At 38.1% G+C, this 19509-nt stretch overlaps 2 protein-coding genes across 2 annotated transcripts; one reads left to right on the forward strand and one right to left on the reverse strand.

Annotated features, from left to right (window-relative positions):
* The first annotated feature begins 1564 nt into the window (after window positions 1–1564).
* On the forward strand, window positions 1565–11740 carry LOC141596835 (phospholipase D gamma 1-like). The gene is made up of 10 exons (XM_074417089.1): window positions 1565–3979; window positions 4158–4274; window positions 4493–4687; window positions 5866–6114; window positions 6192–6260; window positions 6411–6558; window positions 7221–7369; window positions 9311–9481; window positions 10044–10241; window positions 11142–11740. The coding sequence occupies exons 1-10, from the start codon at window positions 2150–2152 to the stop codon at window positions 11433–11435; spliced, it is 3420 nt and encodes a 1139-aa protein (XP_074273190.1). The 5' UTR covers window positions 1565–2149; the 3' UTR covers window positions 11436–11740.
* A 464-nt stretch (window positions 11741–12204) lies between these two features.
* Window positions 12205–14781, reverse strand: LOC141596836 (uncharacterized). The gene is made up of 3 exons (XM_074417090.1): window positions 14643–14781; window positions 13496–14108; window positions 12205–13269 (listed from the first exon to the last, which is right to left on the reverse strand). Exons 2-3 carry the CDS (start codon window positions 14103–14105, stop codon window positions 12431–12433), a joined length of 1449 nt encoding a protein of 482 aa, XP_074273191.1. The 5' UTR covers window positions 14106–14108; window positions 14643–14781; the 3' UTR covers window positions 12205–12430.
* Window positions 14782–19509: the final 4728 nt, after the last annotated feature.

The following is a 19509-nucleotide window of genomic DNA, read 5'->3' on the forward strand; positions in this document are numbered from 1 at the left end:
TAAATGTAACCACAATGGTATAGGCACTGTTACAGCTTAGGGTAACTGGTTTTTTAATAGTGGTCATATTTAACTATAAAATGGTTACAAAATTCCGTCTTATTATTTCAGACAAAAAAGGTCCATCTGAAGCAAGACGCACTATATATGGAATAGTTTTCTTTGAAAGAGCAATAGAATATTATTGGACGGCAACTACAAAAACAAAATTGAATATTCTTGGATAGTACGGCTAAAGTTTTGACATAAAATCTCATTTGTGACGGTACGTATCCGTCACTTTGGAGTGACGGATACCATTTTCCCTCACAAATGACCCAAATAGAGGAGAGAGGGAAACACTTGGGGGTGCCCCCACCTTGTCCCTCCTATTCGTTTTGTGAGTGGCATTATCCGTCACTTGCTTCGACCCGTCTTCAGCAAGACTAATTGAAGTTTTGATTATTAATTGGGTTGTGTTACATTTGATTTAGTTTGCTGGATTTGAAACTCACCTATTATCATGTTACATTTATTTTAATTATTATATTAAGACATTTTCGATAATTCAAGTAAATTGTAAAAAATTAATGGATAACACGCCAGATTCAGTATCACTCTCTCACATTTTGAATGCGAGAGAGTAGTACTAGTTATTAGGTGATCCGGCGACAACATCTCATTTTCCAATGTAAAATGGGTAAGATGTTTGAGAACCTCAATTCACAAGGATTGAAATTTTCCATGAATTAGTCCTCTAGGTGATAGAAAAGGCTTACATAAAGTAACTTATTTTATTTTACAAAGTCACAAACATTTCTAAATCACGTAATATGTCATTTTTTAAACATTCTAATTTACTGCACGTTACTAAATGATATAGCTTTTCATACCCCACGTAACTAAAATTAATTTTCACAACTAACGAGTAACACCTCGTTATTAGTTTATCATGAAACACTTTACACTATATAGAAGTGGTTATTATTATTTTATTTTCTTGGTTAATTTCCAATGTATAACTCCCTATAAGCTATGCCTTACATGATCTTAATTAGACCTGATAAAACTGACTCGATTCGAGTGACCTAAGTCGAATAACCTGACTCGCACCCGAATTGACCTGAACTTATTCAATTCGATCCAAATATTTATTATCGGAAACTGACTGCTATCCCCAAATAACTTAAAAACAACCCATCCAAAAAAGACTCGAACCTGAAATGATTCGACCCGGCCCAAATCCTTGTAAACCTGAACAACCCGATCCAAATTGACTCGACGTGAACCTGGCCCAATTGAGCCGTTTGCCATGTCGAATTTCTTAATGTGAAGTCGTTTACATTAACTCCATATTGTTAGTTTCTTGATAAATACAGGACTAGACATGGCAAATAATATTGAAACTAAAAACCGATCGAGCACCCGACATGAAAAATATGAATAGTACCTGATATTCTACATTTCTACTCCATCCAAATCGAACCGAAATTAAACCCATTTCACGACAATTTTATAAATGAAAAATAGCTGAACATGAATATATCTAAATCGATAATATCTGAACTAATTGACCAGATAATGTAAAGTAAGATCATTTACCTTAAGTGCCGTATTTGTCAATTTCCCGATCTACACACGAGTCAGACGTTAAAGTGCAGAGTGCAAACCCGTAGGAATCTTACCAAGAATCGCAAATAATTAAACGTTGAAAACTTCAATTAAATAAAAGATCCAAGTAACATTCCTCTTTTTTTCCGTCTTTTTCATATTCCTTCCAGAAACTCAAAGTCTCAATCTTTCATCTAACTACATATTCAATTCAATATAATCAAGCTCTTTTACACTTTTTCCCTCAATTTAATACTTCTTAAATACAAAAAGTTCATACCATATTCAAACTATCTTTGAGGTAAATCACTGATCATTCCTTCTATACTTGTTCCAAATCATTGTTATTGTCCATAACTAATCTGTTTTTTTTTTTTTTAGTTTTGTTAGATATCATTAGCATAACCCAAAAAAAACTGTATAATAATTAGCAATTTCATACCTTTGCTTTTTCTTGATCTTGTATTTTGTATGAATTTTGGGTTTTGCATGTTGTAATTTTGTTAATTTGTTGATATTGAATCAAAGAAAGTGTTTCGATTTGCGGGTTTGATTGAAAATGGATCAATACCCATATGGTTACCCTCCCCCAAATCAACCATACCCTCCACCACCAAATTCTGAGGCATACCCACCTCAACATGCTCCATACCCATACCCAAATGCTGCTCCATATCCGTATCCGTATCAACGCCCGCCCGCTTATCCGTATCCATATTCGTATCCATCACCACCACCCAACTACCAAAGTCCACCTCATAGACCCATGTCATATTCTGGACCTCTTCCTCAAACTGGTCCACCTGCACCTACTTTTCAGCATAGTAATAGCTTTCAGTATGGTTCATCTCATTACCAATGTCCTGATCCCGGTTTATATCCCCCGCCAAATGTTATGCCCCAACCGCCTTCTAGGAGTAATAGCTTATCTAGTTCGCCGTCATCTCATTACCAATATTTGGATTCTGGTGTGTATCCCCCGCCAAATGTTGTATCCAGACCTCCTTCCCGGAGTAATAGCTTATCTAGTTCGCCTGTATATGAAACCTTGTCGAGTGGATTGCCAACTCATTACCAATATCCGGATTCCGGTGTTGGTGCCTATCCCCCACCAGATGCCAGACCCCAACTGCCTTCCCGGAGTAATAGCTTCTCTAGTTTAGCGGGATATGATACTTCATCGGGTGAATTGTCATCTAATAGACTAAGTAGAGCAAACCATGTTGGAACCTCGTATGGTATGGCATATCCTCCATTGGATGACCTGATGGGAGATATGCGAATATCTGATAATCAGCCACATGTCCCTGCTTCACCTTCTGCACCTTCTATGGCATTGGTGGAAAGCTCGCCTATGAGTTACCCGAGTTCAAGTGGAAGGTATGGTAACAATGGCTACCCTTACGAACCACATTCGAGAAGCCCTAGTTGGGATTGTTTACCTTGTGTAGGCGGTTCGCCGCGTGTATCGTGTGATAGCTTTGGTATGCAGATTGTTCCACATCAGAAAGGGTCTTTGAAGGTTTTGCTTTTACATGGAAATCTGGACATATGGGTTTATGAAGCAAAAAACCTTCCTAACATGGACATGTTTCATAAAACATTGGGTGACATGTTTGGTAAGTTACCTGGGACTGTAACCAACAAGATTGAGGGACATGTAGCTCGTAAGATCACAAGTGACCCATATGTTTCTATAGCTATATCGAATGCTGTAATTGGGAGGACCTTTGTGATTGGTAATGAAGAGAATCCAGTGTGGATGCAACACTTCAGTGTTCCTGTGGCACATCATGCTCCCGAAGTGTTCTTCCTGGTCAAGGATAGTGACGTTGTGGGCTCACAAATCATAGGAAGTGTATCAATTCCTGTTGAACAGATATACTTTGGGGCAAAAGTTGAGGGAACATACCCTATTCTGAATGGTAGTGGGAGGCAGTGTAAGCCTGGAGCTGTCTTGAGTATTTCAATCCAATATACACCCATCAACAACCTACACATTTACCATCATGGAGTTGGTGCAGGCCCTGATTATCAAGGGGTCCCTGGCACGTACTTTCCTCTTAGGAAAGGGGGAAGAGTAACTCTCTATCAAGATGCCCATGTCCCTGATGGTTCCCTTCCTGAGTTTAATCTTGATAGAGGGATGAAATATGTGCACGGCAAGTGTTGGCAAGATATTTTTGATGCTATACGCCAAGCTAGGCGACTGGTTTACATTACTGGATGGTCAGTTTGGCATAAAGTTAGGCTTGTACGTGAAGGCGGCAATCATGCGTCAGATTGCAATTTGGGAGATTTACTCAGATCCAAGTCAGCTGAAGGGGTTAGAATTTTGCTTCTTGTGTGGGACGATCCTACTTCTAGAAGCATCTTGGGCTATAAAACGGTAAGTGGCTTGACTTAAAATTCATCAGGAAAATTTTCATTGATGTACTATACATGTGTCCATTTCTGTCCGATCTCATTCGGATGAAACAGGGGTTATTAAGGAACACTAAAATTGTTTGATAGAGTATATGTAGTGCTCTCCATCTATCAGTTTCTCACTGCTGTTGCTTATGTAGGATGGGATCATGGCAACCCACGATGAGGAGACCCGTCGATTCTTTAAGCACTCGTCTGTTCAAGTGCTACTTTGTCCTCGTGTTGCCGGGAAAAGACATAGCTGGGTCAAACAAAGGGTAAGTGCTACAAAAGTTGTTTTGCAGATCATGTTTTGGTTTAATATATAATCTCAATTTATTTGAATGGTGATCTCATATTATTCCATTTTGGAGTTTGCTGTGTTGCTTGTAATTCCTCTATCTGATCTGTCATACATTTTTCATTTACCTTCCGTTTTTAGTGTCTTTGTAACTTTGTTGACTCGATTGAAGCTCACTGCTTATTCTATTTTTAGGAAGTTTCGACAATATATACTCACCACCAAAAGACTGTGATTGTCGATGCTGATGCTGGCAATAACATGCGGAAAATTGTTGCATTTGTTGGTGGGCTTGACTTGTGTGATGGAAGATATGATACCCCTGATCATTCTTTATTCAGATCTTTGCAGACAACGCACAAAGATGATTACCACAATCCTTGTTTCCAGGTAATATTCTAAACTTGTCTTTACAACAATTTCCTTGGTATTCTCAGATAGTCCGATCTTAAAAAATGATGAGCTTGATCAGTATGTAGATCAATTAATTAGGTGATGAGTAGTGCAGTGTCATGAGCTTACTGCTTCAAATATTGTTTTTGGGATGGTGGTGGTGGTGGACTGGTGGTTAACAAGAGCTCTGTTGGATAAAATGATGCAATTGGGTTTTGGATGCAAAGAAAACCAGTCTATATTTGTTTAAGATCTCATTTAACCCAGTAATAATTAAAATAAAAAATAAAAAAGTCTTCCATTATCTTATGTAGTTGCCAACACCACTACTGGCAGTATTGTCAGCTGTTACTGTAGCTAGTGGTACATTTCACTGAAGATTAGGCTGTTGGCGGACCTTTATCTAAATTATCAGTCTTTCGAACAAGGTTCAAGAAATTTAAAACTCCAGTTCACCAATTTCTCTAAGTTGACCTCGTTCTCAACCAGAGTTCATTCTAGGGTGCCGTTAAGGTTTGGAAATCGGATGCAATGAGTGTCATGAGACCTGAAAAAAAGTGGAGGTGAAGTGGTTAGTCATTAAAAGTTTAAAACCAAGAGGTGAAGGGAGAACTCACGGATATGGGGAGGATGTTGGAAATCTGTTGAAAGTAAGTAACTTTCAGAGGATGTCAGAGAACCTATGCTGCATGAGAAGCTGACTGCACGTGTCAGTGCTGGTGAGCGTTATTGTGGTGGTCACTTGGCCGCACAAGTTAATGATGGTCGTAGGTCCGAAGATAATTGTTGGACAGAAGTGAAGAGAGAGAAAAGAGGGAGGTGTGGAAAAAGAAAGGAAGAATGGAGTTTGGTTCTTGAATCATATGATGGAAGGATATGACAGATAGGGTACTAAAAAACCGGGGAGGGATTGTTATGATGGACAAGGCATTAGTAAGTGCTCTTATATAATAAGGAATTCTTATCCTAGAACTAGTTTTTTTGTCATCCATAAAAGTGGTGGCCTTGAGCGGATTTGCGGTCAACAGATTCTCCTGAGTTTTGGAGTTTGTAAGATAGCGCGTCAAGAGTTCCTCATACCAGCTCGTTACAACTATTGTGCCATTCTCTTCCACTATTTTTGTGTGAACTTTCTATCGATCTAGTCTACTTGTTAATTGTGACGCACTTAACAGGGCGCTACAACAGGCTGCCCAAGAGAACCGTGGCATGATTTGCATAGCAAAATAGACGGCCCTGCTGCATATGATGTTCTCACCAACTTCCAAGACCGCTGGTTAAAGGCATCTAAGCCACATGGGATTAAGAAGTTGAAAATGTCATTTGATGATGCCTTATTGAGAATTGAACGGTTGCCTGATATTGTCGGGATAACTGATGTTTCTGGACTTGATGACGATGATCCTGAATCCTGGCATGTGCAGGTAGTGCTAATTTCTCATTCTTTTTTCATATGCATAATGGGCTTGTGTGTAAGGAGAACTAAAACTCTTCCCATTAGGTTTTTCGGTCCATTGATTCAAGTTCTGCAAAAGGATTTCCGAAGAATCCAAAGGAAGCAACCAGCAAGGTGGGTGAAATTTCTTGCAAACTTCCTTTTTTCTTTGTACTTGTCCTTTCTTTCACGCATTTTGCTTCGTTTTTTTTGTTTCTTTCGCTCCCGTTGTCTTTTGCGTTCTTCTTCGCACCACATAGAAGTTGATCGGCTATAAATATGCAGAATTTGGTCTGTGGGAAGAATGTGCTGATTGATATGAGCATACATACGGCATATGTTCACGCTATTCGAGCTGCCCAGCACTACATCTATATTGAGAATCAGTATTTCATTGGTTCATCGTATAATTGGAGTGGAAACAGAGACTTAGGTGAGAGATTGTTGTAGTTGTGTTACTTTTTTTATACGCAGACTGCTGGGTCTCATTCCTACATTCCGAACTCTTTCTGTGAACTTGTTTTATTTCCTTTATCTGTCTGCCCCTTTCTTTTGCTATTATGTTATTTATCCTCATTCTTTAAATGTTCTTAATGCTAACCAATGTCATCTATCATAAATAGTTTTATAGGATACCTGCTATGAACTTGCTATATTACATTTTACTTTCACAGTTCACTACTGTCTTTGTCATGGATACCGTCTTTAGAAATTCTTGTGAAATGGCCTCATGATGGGTCCATGTTAGGTTACCAGATTAAAGGGTGGACTTGAAAATAATAAATGAAAAATTGTACACTCAAAATGCCGTCAACCTTGAGGCAGGACTCCCCAAGCCCTATTTCACTGCCGGCGTCTGTGTTTGTTATATTGCTGCTATTTTTGGAAGGTGTTATATTTATGGTTTGATGAGAATTAGGGTTAAGTTAGTTGGAGTACATGTCTAGCTTGGTATATTACATGTATCATATGCTTAAACCTTATTTCTTGTTGAAGAATCTGAGGGAAATGTTGTAGTAACACTAACTTTTATCATTAATATTTCTTATATGAAGAAGTGACGCTCCTTTTACTGGCCTATATTGTTGGTTGCAGGTGCTAACAATCTCATTCCCATGGAAATTGCACTGAAGATTGCTGAGAAGATTAGAGCTCATCAGAGATTTGCTGCTTATATTGTTATCCCAATGTGGCCGGAAGGTGTCCCTTCTGGTGCAGCCACTCAAAGAATTCTCTTTTGGCAGGTGAATTAATGTAGTTTTTTATTGTGAAAATTGTAACTTACCACCTCCTATTTACCGTATTTTACAAACTACCACCTTGTATTTTGTTTATTACAACAAACCACCTACATTACACCCTATATATCCCATCTACCACCGTATTTCAATCCCGCACATCATTTACTCAAGTCTCGACTCGTTAAATTAACAAACTATAAAAAGACAAAAATACCCTTACTTTAATTCACTCAAAACACATACTAACAACACTAAAACTAAAAGATAAAGAACATCATTCATCATCTCAACACCCCAATAATTCATCATCATCAACAAATTTCAGTCACCCAAAAAAAAATCATCCTCCTCAAATCATCATCCCCCAACTGATTCGTTTCTTCCCATCGCCACCTAACCACCGCCTCACTACCACCCTCTGCGTTGTCAACCCCTTCACAAATATTGACCTCACAAACTCATCTTCTTCATCTGTCACTTATCCTCCTAATTAGCCCTAAACCCATCATGCACTAGACCCGCCATCTTCACTCTTCACCATTCCAATACCACCTCCAGCAACATACTCAAACCCACCACACCAATCCCTTTCCCATTATCAACCGCCTCCAACATGAGCTCTCTTTTCAGTCGATACTCCACCACCACATCAAAACAAACTGATTCCTCTTAAATACCATCCCAAATCTATGAAAGCGTCTCTATCACCCACGAAAATCCTAGATCTAGGGCTTTCGTGTGTGGGGGAGACGATTTTGTGAATTCGTGGTGAGAAGTTGGAGGTCGGCTTGTGGTGATAAATTGGATGGTGAGGGGTATAATGTGGAAAATTTTTAGTAATTCAAAGTAAACTACATACCAATTCCTCGTTGAGATTGTGTAAGATAGATGAGATGAATGCTTGTTGGTTTTCTTTACATATGAATTCAAATTGGAAGCAGATTCCAAATTTCACTATAATCATTCAAAAATTAATCAAGTTTCTTTGGACTGAAAATCTCAAAAATTCAATACATGGTGTTAAATATCAACTTCAATCCTGGTGTGGGGATGTGGAATACTAATTGGAAGTCTAGAGCAAGTAGCTTACAACATTTTTCGTTCAATTCCTGCCAAACCGGGAATTTTCAAACCCTTCTATTTGAATTGACTAATTTTATAAGTTTGAAGGTCTGCCTAATTTTGATTGTTGGATGTTGATTCATTAAACATAATTTTTCTTTGATTTACTTCTGGGTTCAAGAAGTTTGATTTTGTTTGTATTCTAATTAGATAGCAGTGACTGTTTTGAAGGAATTAGGCCAAGGGTGTTTTGGTCACTCGATAGTTTATTCACTTAATGAGTCGGGAATTAAGTTAAATTATGATCGGAAATGAAATACGGTGGGAGTTCGGATATATACAGTGTAATGTAGGTGGTAATTTGTAATAAACGAAATACAAGGTGGTAGTTTGTAAAATACGGTAAATAGGAGGTGGTAAGTTACAATTTTCTCTTTTTTATTATATGATAACAGAAAACAGCTATAAGTTTGGTGTGTAAATTTTTATTTTATTTTTCGCTTCCATGACAAATGTTTGATTTTGTTTTAAATGAATATAAACTAGCTGCAAAATGTGTTATACCATAAAAAGAATAGCTGATATATTATGGGAAGTTTCCATAGCAGAGAAATTTTATATTCAAGAAGTCAGAATCATTTTTCCTCGGATGTCCTTACATTCAACTTTCGAGTATTATTGAGAATTATAGATCCTTGGGCAAAACTTAAGTGTTCAGGGTTTAGTTTCACTGAAGTTTCAACTTTAATATGTTATATTAGTGTAAGTCATAATTCAGGCTACTATGAGCCTGAATTGTGGACATCAGTTGTATGGGTGATTGTTTACATTGCTGTACGACATATATTCCTTAAGTTCTCAAGTCATGACAAATGGTTGCAGAACAAAACAATGCAAATGATGTATGAAACCATCTCTAAGGCTCTGATAGAGGTGGGGCTTGAGGATGCCTATACGCCTCAAGATTACTTAAACTTCTTTTGCCTTGGCAATCGTGAAGGTCCAGATGGAACCGAGGGTGCTCCAAGTCCTCACCCACCCAACACTCCTCAGGTTGTGATTCTCTCTTTGTAAACTATGACGCAGATGATGTTCTAAGTCTATTTTGTGTTTTCTAAGGCTTGCCTTCTCCTTAGACCTGCAAAATTGATTGGACTTAAATTGAGCAGCTTCTGGAACCCAGATTGGCCTGAATTGAAACGATCCAATCTGAAATGGCTCAATCCAAAATCACTTGTATTGGCCTAAAGTAACCAATTTGGAATGACATATTACTTTAACTACGTAAAAAATTGCGAAAACCTTAGTAGACACGACATGAAATGGCCTGACTGGAAACCCGATAATTGGATCCACAAACGACCTGACCTATAGTACCATACCCAAAATAGATATGAACCCAAACTGACCCGACCATTCCAAATAATGAATACACCCAAAAAAATTGTTTTGTACCAAGCTGAATGGCCTGATTCACGATTCGCCATTTGCCACATGCCCTATTAGATAACCAATTTACTGAGTTATGATCATTTTGATTCTTGTCAATTATTGAAATGGGGATGGATTTACAATTTATATTTCTGATTTCTTGTATCTGTTGTGCAATATATAGGCTTTATCACAAAAGAGCCGAAGATTTATGATTTATGTTCACTCTAAGGGCATGATAGTGGATGACGAGTATGTGATCTTGGGTTCTGCAAACGTCAATCAGCGTTCAATGGAGGGAACCAGAGACACCGAGATTGCAATGGGAGCCTATCAGCCTCTTTACACTTGGGCAAAGAAGTCAGGGCATCCATTTGGGCAGGTATATTCCCATGAATCATTTAAAGTTGGCATATATGTAATTATTAACTCATATGTACGACATTGTACCCAGTTACTCAAAGGCTTCCGTGAGATGTACGTAGTATACCCCTTGTGTTGAGAACACGGGACTGTTTCTAGATGACCCATACGACAACCGCGTAGAGTATTAATAGATCCATTAGGTAACAATATTAGTGTCTTTGGCTCCATTAGGTAACAATATTATATGTAATTGTTTGCTATTCCCATGAATAAAACAGCACAAATTCTCATTGAAAATGGACATTATCCGTCACAAGTTGAAGACGGATAGTGTCTCTCTCACAAAATGCAAATGGATAGTGCAAGTGGGGTGAAATGGATACCCCCACTTGCCCTCGCACTTGCATTTTGTGAGAGGGTATTGAAAACGGACACTATCCGTCACAAGTTGAAGACGGATAGTGTCTCTCTCACAAAATGCAAATGGATAGTGCAAGTGGGGTGAAATGGATACCCCCTTGCTTGCCTCCCACTTGCATTTTGTGAATCATACTATCTCTGTCTTGACCATGACGGATAGTGGCCGTCTTCAATGAGACGGACTGAACAAACAGTATGTTTTGCACGTGAATAAAAGAGCACACTGAGATATGAATGAAAATGCGAAGTTGAATAAAGTGTGTGGTCACACACCGTAATGGCAACGAATTACATTACAAAGGGATTTCAAGTGAGTTTTATTTTCATGGATTAGTTATAAAGATCTAAGGAGGTAGAATTTAGACTGCAATCCACTTTCTTTGCAGTGAGTTTGTGATCCTTGAAACAGTTTGTGATCAAGAAAGAACTGGTTGATCACAATCAGTGTACATATGTGTAATCAAATGACATGTTTATTACTATACTTGTCGTGCAGATATATGGTTATAGAATGTCCCTTTGGGCAGAACACCTCGGACTTGTTGATGACTGCTTCACTGAACCAGAAACCGTCGAGTGTGTAAGAAAAGTAAGAACAATGGGGGAGATGAACTGGAAACAATTTGCAGCCGAAGATCCAAAAGAAATGGCCGGCCACCTGCTTAAGTACCCTGTTGACGTTGATAGAAGGGGAAAGGTAAGGCCCCTTCCTGGTTGTGAAAATTTTCCCGATCTTGGTGGAAGCATATGTGGCTCCTTCCTTGCAATTCAAGAAAACCTCACCATCTGAGCTTCTAATTCACATCACCAAGTAGGTTTTATCGAGATTATGTAATATTTGAGTATGAGATAAGACTGCCTATATACACTAAAAAAGAGTACAGTTTTTTGAGGTAGTTTTATCATGGATAGGCTTTCTAACTGTACATTGTCTTCATGTTTTCCCTTTTCTCCTTTTGAGGATGTAATTTTAGACACAGTTGTGAGTAGTACTCCATACTTGTGTATAGCGGTATAATATCAATTTGGATCGTCTCCATTTCCATACTCGTATAACAGTTGGTTATTATAAATAAGATGTAAGTTTTCATACTACAAGCAATCGAACAATTATCTTTTATCGTGTTACATGTTCTATATATGGTAGATTGGGAATTTTTATTATGTGCTACCTCTTAAATGGGCACTACATTCCTCGAAGCCCCTTGGCTACCCTCTCGTTTCAATGGTATTAAACATCGGTTTTTCATCTTCTGATCAAACAATTTCCAATTAGGGGATCTTCAAAAAGTGCTGGTACTTGACTGATACACCCTAGCTGACCGATGCCAGGCTAACATTTGACCGACATTCTCGAGCAATTAGAAAACAAACGGCACTGGTTGATTGTCCATAACAGAGTAATGCTACCATAATTCATAATCGTTACCATAGATGCCGCAATTTTTTTTACATTTTTAGTACCATGATCAATTCCCGTCCTATGCGCCACAGCATCATTTTCTTCAGCATGACAGAGTACATAAAGGGGGATAATCCTTGTTATCAGCAAAGTACCATTGCAAAAAGTATAATGATTCAACATTTCATCAAAAATTAATAAACGAAATTTTTTGGACAATACTAACTACTCCGTAATAAAGATTCTGCACTTGGTACATAAGAAATGCTATATAATGATTGGTACTCACGAATCAAGATTCAGTTGAATCCCGTCAACATCAAAACTGTACCTTGTGTGTCCCTTTGCAAAGGAAAAGAGATCATCATAATCATTTATGCAGCTCAAGTGATATTCACAAGTCTAGCACGTTTAGTATTCGGGTCGACTTCTGCTCGAAGTCCAATGTCAGCAAGTTGAGGAAGATCAACAGTGCCTTGCATCTCTAAACTTGCCACAACTTGCTGGTTTTCTGCATTACCTTCCAGTAAACTTTTAGCACAAAATATGCCCCATTCCCTAAGAAAAGGGTTGTCTTCGTCAAGAACACATTGTTGTAAAAGAAGAATAACCCCATTCTTTTGCCTTACTTCATCTTGTACATTCTTCCTTCTATACGAGCAATTCCCGATGACTGCAACTATGTCTCTTCTGAAACCCTTATATGGGCAAACTTTAGGTGACTCACTATCTCCCATTTCGCCCTCAGACCGACTGGTGGTTTTCCTGATTGATGATGGAAGCTCTAGTTCACGAAGTAAAGATAAGAGCAGGTCCAAGAATCCCCTGTCAATCAATGAATTAACAACTACAGAACTGTCTTGTGCACATGTATCTCTCAGGACAGTCAGTGAATAACCTAACACATCGATCGAAGCAGACCCAGTAGGCAAACCAGATTGGCCTCTGGTGTGAAAGTCCACGATTTTGACGGCTGTCTCAAAAATACCAAGAATATATAAAGCAAAGTCGATATTGATATGAATCTCCTTAAGTCGCTCATTCAAAATTTCCGAGACCATGCGCAGAAGATATGCTTGTGAGGTAGTAAATCTCTTTTCGGGATTTTTCAAGTTTTCAGAAGCAAAATTTTCACTTAGCACAGAAAATAAGACTGAAAAATGAGATTCCTCTAGGCATATTCTTGAGATAAGTAGCTTCAGCCAATCTTCTCCGAACCCAACTGAAAGCACAAAAGGAAATGTCGTTTAGACCATTTTCCATCCAACATTAAGGCTACTTTGAACAAACGACACCAACAATCACAAAAACATATACTAGTGAGACCGGTCCTATCAATCATGTAATGAAACAGCCACTACATTCGGATTGGGCAAGTCTCACACATTGTGAGACCGCCTCATACAAGACTCACTACCCAATAAAAAAAAGGGGATGTATAAAGCTACCTTCTGAGGCGGTCCTAGCAATTTCTGCGATTACAGCTAACCCTGGATCTCTGCAAAGCTCGGTAAACAGTTCAGAGCTTCCATCACTACACGTATAAATAATCATACACAGAGGATCACAAGTCTCCCTTCTACGAACTCCAGCAATTTTAAGAAAGACGTCGGGAAACAGTCGGTCCCATATAGCACGTTGATGTTTCTCCCCGGCAAGTGATATATTTGCCAGTACTTGTAAGGCAGCACGTATAATCCCATAACCAAAATCATCACAGTCAAACCGCACATTATTAATTACACCCGAAATAACTGCAACTCCATTTAACTCAAGAAACAAGTTCTGGTTTGTTGCCTCTCCTGCACATAAGTTTCTTAGCAGCCTAAGAGACAGCAAAAGAAGATGATGAGCAGATTCACCAACGAGAGACTGTGAAAGCTTTAGTACTGATCCAAGAATACCCTTGGAAGCAAGCTCCAACCGACCTTTATCGTTTCTAGAAGTTTCAGTAAGAATTTGAAGGGCTTCATCCAATGATGAAGAATTCGAAGTTCTTAACAAAGACTCAATAACATCCTCCGGGATGCTCAACTGTTGGGCCAATGCAGAATCCATTTCCTACACATATTTTCGACACATACCCACATCCAATAAATATTTGCTGATGACAAAATTCATGTCATACACCTCATTATATAAATGTCTGAATCATTTAGACCGTCGCACACATTACTAACCGTCTGCTAATACATAATAATCATAGATATAACCCTAAATCATATATAGATGATTCATCGCAAAAACCGTAAAAAAAATGGAATCTTTACAGGAAAAGTAACATTACCCTTCACAATTTAAAGGTTCAAACTTAATTCCCATTACATCAAAAGACTTGAAATTTGAGAAACATAATCCAAGTAGTTATTGTACTAACATAAACAACTAAAACCCTAGTAAAATCAGCTATTAATTGATGAAAACTAGTGTATAATCTAATCAAACCCAGAAACATGATGGCTTTAACATTAACTAATTCCATAATGTTATCAGCATAAAGCAAGTTCATATCATATTATAAGCATACTTGGATTGATTACAGAAGATTAAAGAAAAACAAATAATAAAAGTGCAGCGAAGAATGTTAAATCTAACCTTAAATTACAGCAGAGTCGCGTTCAGACTTGAGACTCATAATACACCACTTCGTTCAAGAATTCTGACTTAATATTACGTGATCGATGCGCACTCGGACTTCCTATTGAGTGAGGCAGGGGATTAGACTGATGGGAGTACCGACTCCCTCTCATACTATAAACACAAAATCTCTTTTGTGACGGCACGTATCCGTCACTTTGGAGTGACGGATACCATTTTCCCTCATAAATGACCCAAATAGAGGAGAGAGGGAAGCACATGGAGGTGCCCCCACCTTGTCCCCCTATCCGTTTTGTGAGTGGCATTATCCGTAACTTGTTCCGACCCGTCTTCAGCAAGACTAATTGTACTATAAATGAGGTAATATCTTATTTAGAAATTCGCTTTAGGAAGGTTCTAGTCGTAAATAAAACTTGTTAAAGTTAATGTTGCACCATATAGTATACTCCCTCCTATTCACAATAAACTACCCTATTTCTTTTTCCGTCTATTCACAATAACTTCTCTATTTTCTTTTTTGGTAAGTGTTTGTGTGGTCCAAATTTAATTGTATGGTGTGGTAGTGTATTTGTGTGGTCCAAATTTAATTATATGATGGGGTAGTGTGTTTCCTTAATTTTTGTGTCAAAATGAAATGAGAGGTTTATTGTGAATAGGAGGGAGTATATGTTTATTTTTTTATGATGTCAAGGTGTTTTATAATTTATATACTCGTTGCGCGTAATCGTTTGTCTAAGTCTTTTAGATTAGACTTATCTAATACAAGCAACAAAGGAAATTGTGATGGAAGTATACAATAGTCAAGCCTCAATTCAAGATCAAACATGTGAAGATTTATTCAAGATTTATGTGAAGACGAAGTCCGTCTAAAGATTAATCAAGCTTGGATGATGATGTAGCCTATACTCGATTAGAATAGTATAGGTGATTATCTCGTAATGATAACCAAGAATGAGTTTCTTGAATTGGTAAAGTTATAGCTTTGCATAACATTACTAGTAAAAGAGTTCAATGTTATAGCTCTCCTACTATAACATTGAGATGCTGAGTTTATTATACACGACATATAATGTTTCAAAATTGTTTTGAAAATTGTTTAAAGTTTATTTTAAATGTTTTGATAAGAGTATTTATTTTATTAAGCCCGGTTTAGTGCGGAGTTCGGTTTTATGTTGAACGTTGACTAGTAGTCTTTTTGGGTCAACTTATGAGTTGGACCATGCTACTAATTAGGGTTTCAACAAAGCCTCTCTTAAAACCTAAATTCTAACTCATATATTGAGCTAGGGTTTGCACGAGTCACGAGGCATATGAGCCGTGACATCTCGTGTAACCTAAGGTATATTTGGTAAAGATTTATTCTGTAAGGAATATCTTTACATATCTTGTATATCTTACTTAATATATTCTATCTTTTGGAATATTCTTTATTATCTTTTAGGCTTTTAGGAAAGAAGTAATAGAAGATATGATTTGTTAACATATCTCATATTTTCGGCCATTAGGGTTTTAGAAACCGAGTTGCCTTATTCTTTCCTCCCTATAAATACTTTGCTCTTTGCAACATTTAACAGAGAGACCTTAAGCATAAAATTGATCTTATTTTTACAGAACAAAATCGTGTGTGTCAAAGCAGAAAACCGTTTTGTTATTTTGAAAGGTCGTGTATTCTAAGCTCGTATATTCATTTGTTAAAGTTATCGTTATAAGATAATAGTGCTTATTTGATTTCTTACTTGTTCATTAACGTGAACTTTTAGTAGAATCATTAGTGCTTTCTTATTAGCGTAAGTTAGTCACTCGAGTATTTAACGGTACTCATTGAGTTACAGCTAGAGTTAGTTGTACGAGTTGGGTTAGTAAATTTGTAATCCGTAGAAAGGTACTAAAATTATTAATCGAGAATAGTGGACGTAGGTTTCGACTTGTGAAACTGAACCACTTCAAAACCGTGTGTCTCTTCTCTTTCGTTCGTTTCTTTATTTCGTTTTACATTCATTAGTTGATTAGTTAAAGTTTAATCAATAAACTTTAAATAATCAATTACATACACATAATCGAAAAAGCTTTCAAAAGTTTTAAATCCTCAATTCACCCCCCCCCCCCTCTTGAGTATTTTGGATCAATAGACTCTTCCTTCATACACATAATCGAAAAAGTTTTCAAAAGTTTTAAAAAAGTAGTGTTCGAAAATACCATTTATGAAGAGAAACGGGGTCGGAACCAAAATCCTCGGCAAAACGCAACAAATCCCTCAGTTGATGGGATTGAGACTGACGGAAGGACAGGTTGGTCAAGCGATTAGGAACTTTCTTCCCCCACTTGCGGCTCCTCCTGATCAGGATCCCGAGGAATCCAGAAAGTTTCATTTGGACCAGTTTTACTTGTGAAATTTAAAAATAAAACCCGCATGGAACCTTTTATCATGTCTCGACAAAGGTGTCGTTATTTTTGATGCTAACGAGCATAATATCACATCAAAGTTACAAGAACCAAAGCCAAAAGGAAGCTGCTCATATACTTATATCTAATAGGGATGCAACACTTCCTTTCTGTTCGACTCAAGACCTAAAAAAAAAGAGACTAAACGCATGGATTGACATGCTGCCACCAGAAGCAGAACCCCATATTGTTTAAAAATCAAATTTTTTAATAAACTCGCGATTTGAGCTTGTGATCTGATTTCCACTCTAAATACACATTTTGAAATACTCATTTTGCTGTTCATAGAGACACGAAGGGGTTCGTTTGGCTAGCTAGAAAGACGGGAAGCCGCCCGATGACTAAGAAATAGGTTTGCGCTTGAATTAAAGTGATGAGGTCGCAAAGAAAAGAGGAAAGTAGGACTCCTATTGACTAAAGGTTGGCTCTTCGGTTTCCATTTGAAAGAATGAATTTGAAACTTTGAAACATCTTGATGACGAATTCCACGATAACAAGAAAATGAGTGAGGGGGAGATTTGTTGGGATGTTCCCATTTTGAAATCTTCGAACATATTCGAGTTTAAATGAAGAAAGATCTACCGACCTCGAGATTGATTCTATATGTTAAAGTGGGGAAAGACGTTACTTTAGCTCCCTTCCACCCGAAACAATTGGGATTTTTTTGGAGATTGTGTCTGGGGATGTGGGATATGGCCTGCTTCCCTTGGGTTTTGTTCCCCAGTCTTTTTAGAAGTCCCCATAGATTGAATAACAGTGCTCTTGTAAGAGGGTAACTTTGATGCCTGTTTGAAATTTTTTAAGAAGGGAGTAGGTTCCTTCTTGGAAGACCAGCCCTTATTCTCTACTTCAGGGGGGTTGATTCCCTTTTCTTTTGTACTCTTTCGGACTACAAATCCTGTAATGACGGTTCGACCCCGTGAAGTGATAGGAAGGAAGTTATCCCCCTCGGACTAAGAAAGTGAACTCGTCTTGTTTCGCCACTTCAGTCGTGCTCGTTGTTTCTCGAAAGTATCTTTTTTCTGGGAATTAAGGAAATGAGATTCTATTCTCCAAGTCTGTTCCAAATCCCCTATACGTGCACAGATTTGAGTCTTTGACCGATCTAACTAAAAGGGACAGTCCCAAGTCTCAGAATAAAGTACAATCTCGCTCGAACATCAAGGTAAGGACTCAATCTGATCTTTCTTCCTCCACTCCAAACCCGGCATCTTAATCCGCAAACTGTCCGAGAAAGGTTAAGGATTGATGGACATTAATTGACGTAACTCGTGAAATACTCCCGAACAATCTAAGTACTTTCCGAGAAAATCCACTAGTTTAGTTCTGATCTAAGTAGGCTCATAATAGGGCAAGTGGGCGACGGCATTGCTCGTCATGACCAAGCTACCTCCATCTATCCACAATTAACCCAAATTTCCGAGTTTCATAGGAATCAATGGGAGAATGAGATTGTTCAAGAAAGTCCATTACTGAGAGAAGTGGTGATCTCGTCTTGCTTGCTGGAAGATATTTGTCCTCCCGAAACGGCCGGAGGTTGGCTTCTAAATAAAAAATCCAAAAGCCCCCAGAGCCAAGTGGAGCATGCATGAAGGAGTCAGACGCTTCTTCTCTTGACTTGATTGGGTTTAAGATTCCCTGTCCGAGGCTCCTCTATTTATTTTCTAGTCTACTATCCCTTATTGGATCTGGCAGTTTCTGCATTTTCTGGTCGTTCCCAGTGTACAAGATGTGATGCCACTCCCCAAACCTCCAGCGGGCGTTCATACTTGTTGCAAGATCTAAAAAAAATGGAATAATAAACAACTCCGCGGAGGGTTCGAGAATAGGGTGGATGGAATGAGTAGAGTGAGCGGAACGATGCGTTTTTGGGATTTGCGCGCTCCTTGGTTAGAACCCACAACCTTTCTTTTTTCTTCTTCAATCCAGCACCTTGTCCACTAATTGCTGCCTTTCTTTGTCCAGCTGCGGTTGTACCTGATAAACCATTACTTTAGTTCGTCAAAGGCCTCTCTTCCATATATATACTAAGTCAGATTGAGACTAAGATTAATTGAGAGTCAGATTAACGGGGTCTTGTTTCTTTCTACCATCAACAACGTCGTAGGTGTATCAAAAAACATTCTTTTCACTAAACGTATATAATAAAATATGATGACCCGGTCGAGACAGTACAATACATTGGTGTAAAAGATTGAGTGGGATCTGTGAGGTTGCTTTTGAGAGGAACTTGTCTAGCCCTATATTATTAGAGAGGGGAAGTTAGGTGTCTAGATGAGGCTCGGGATCAACCTTAGAATGAATCTCAGGAAGATGACTTTTTTATTTAAAGATCTCGGAATCGTAATTTCAACGGCACACCGCTGCAATTTCATATGAGGAAGGGCTCTTCTCATCAGTATACACTTAATATAATATAGAA

Source organism: Silene latifolia, chromosome 8 (assembly GCF_048544455.1).
Source record: "Silene latifolia isolate original U9 population chromosome 8, ASM4854445v1, whole genome shotgun sequence".
NCBI classification, from domain to species: Eukaryota; Viridiplantae; Streptophyta; class Magnoliopsida; order Caryophyllales; family Caryophyllaceae; genus Silene; species Silene latifolia.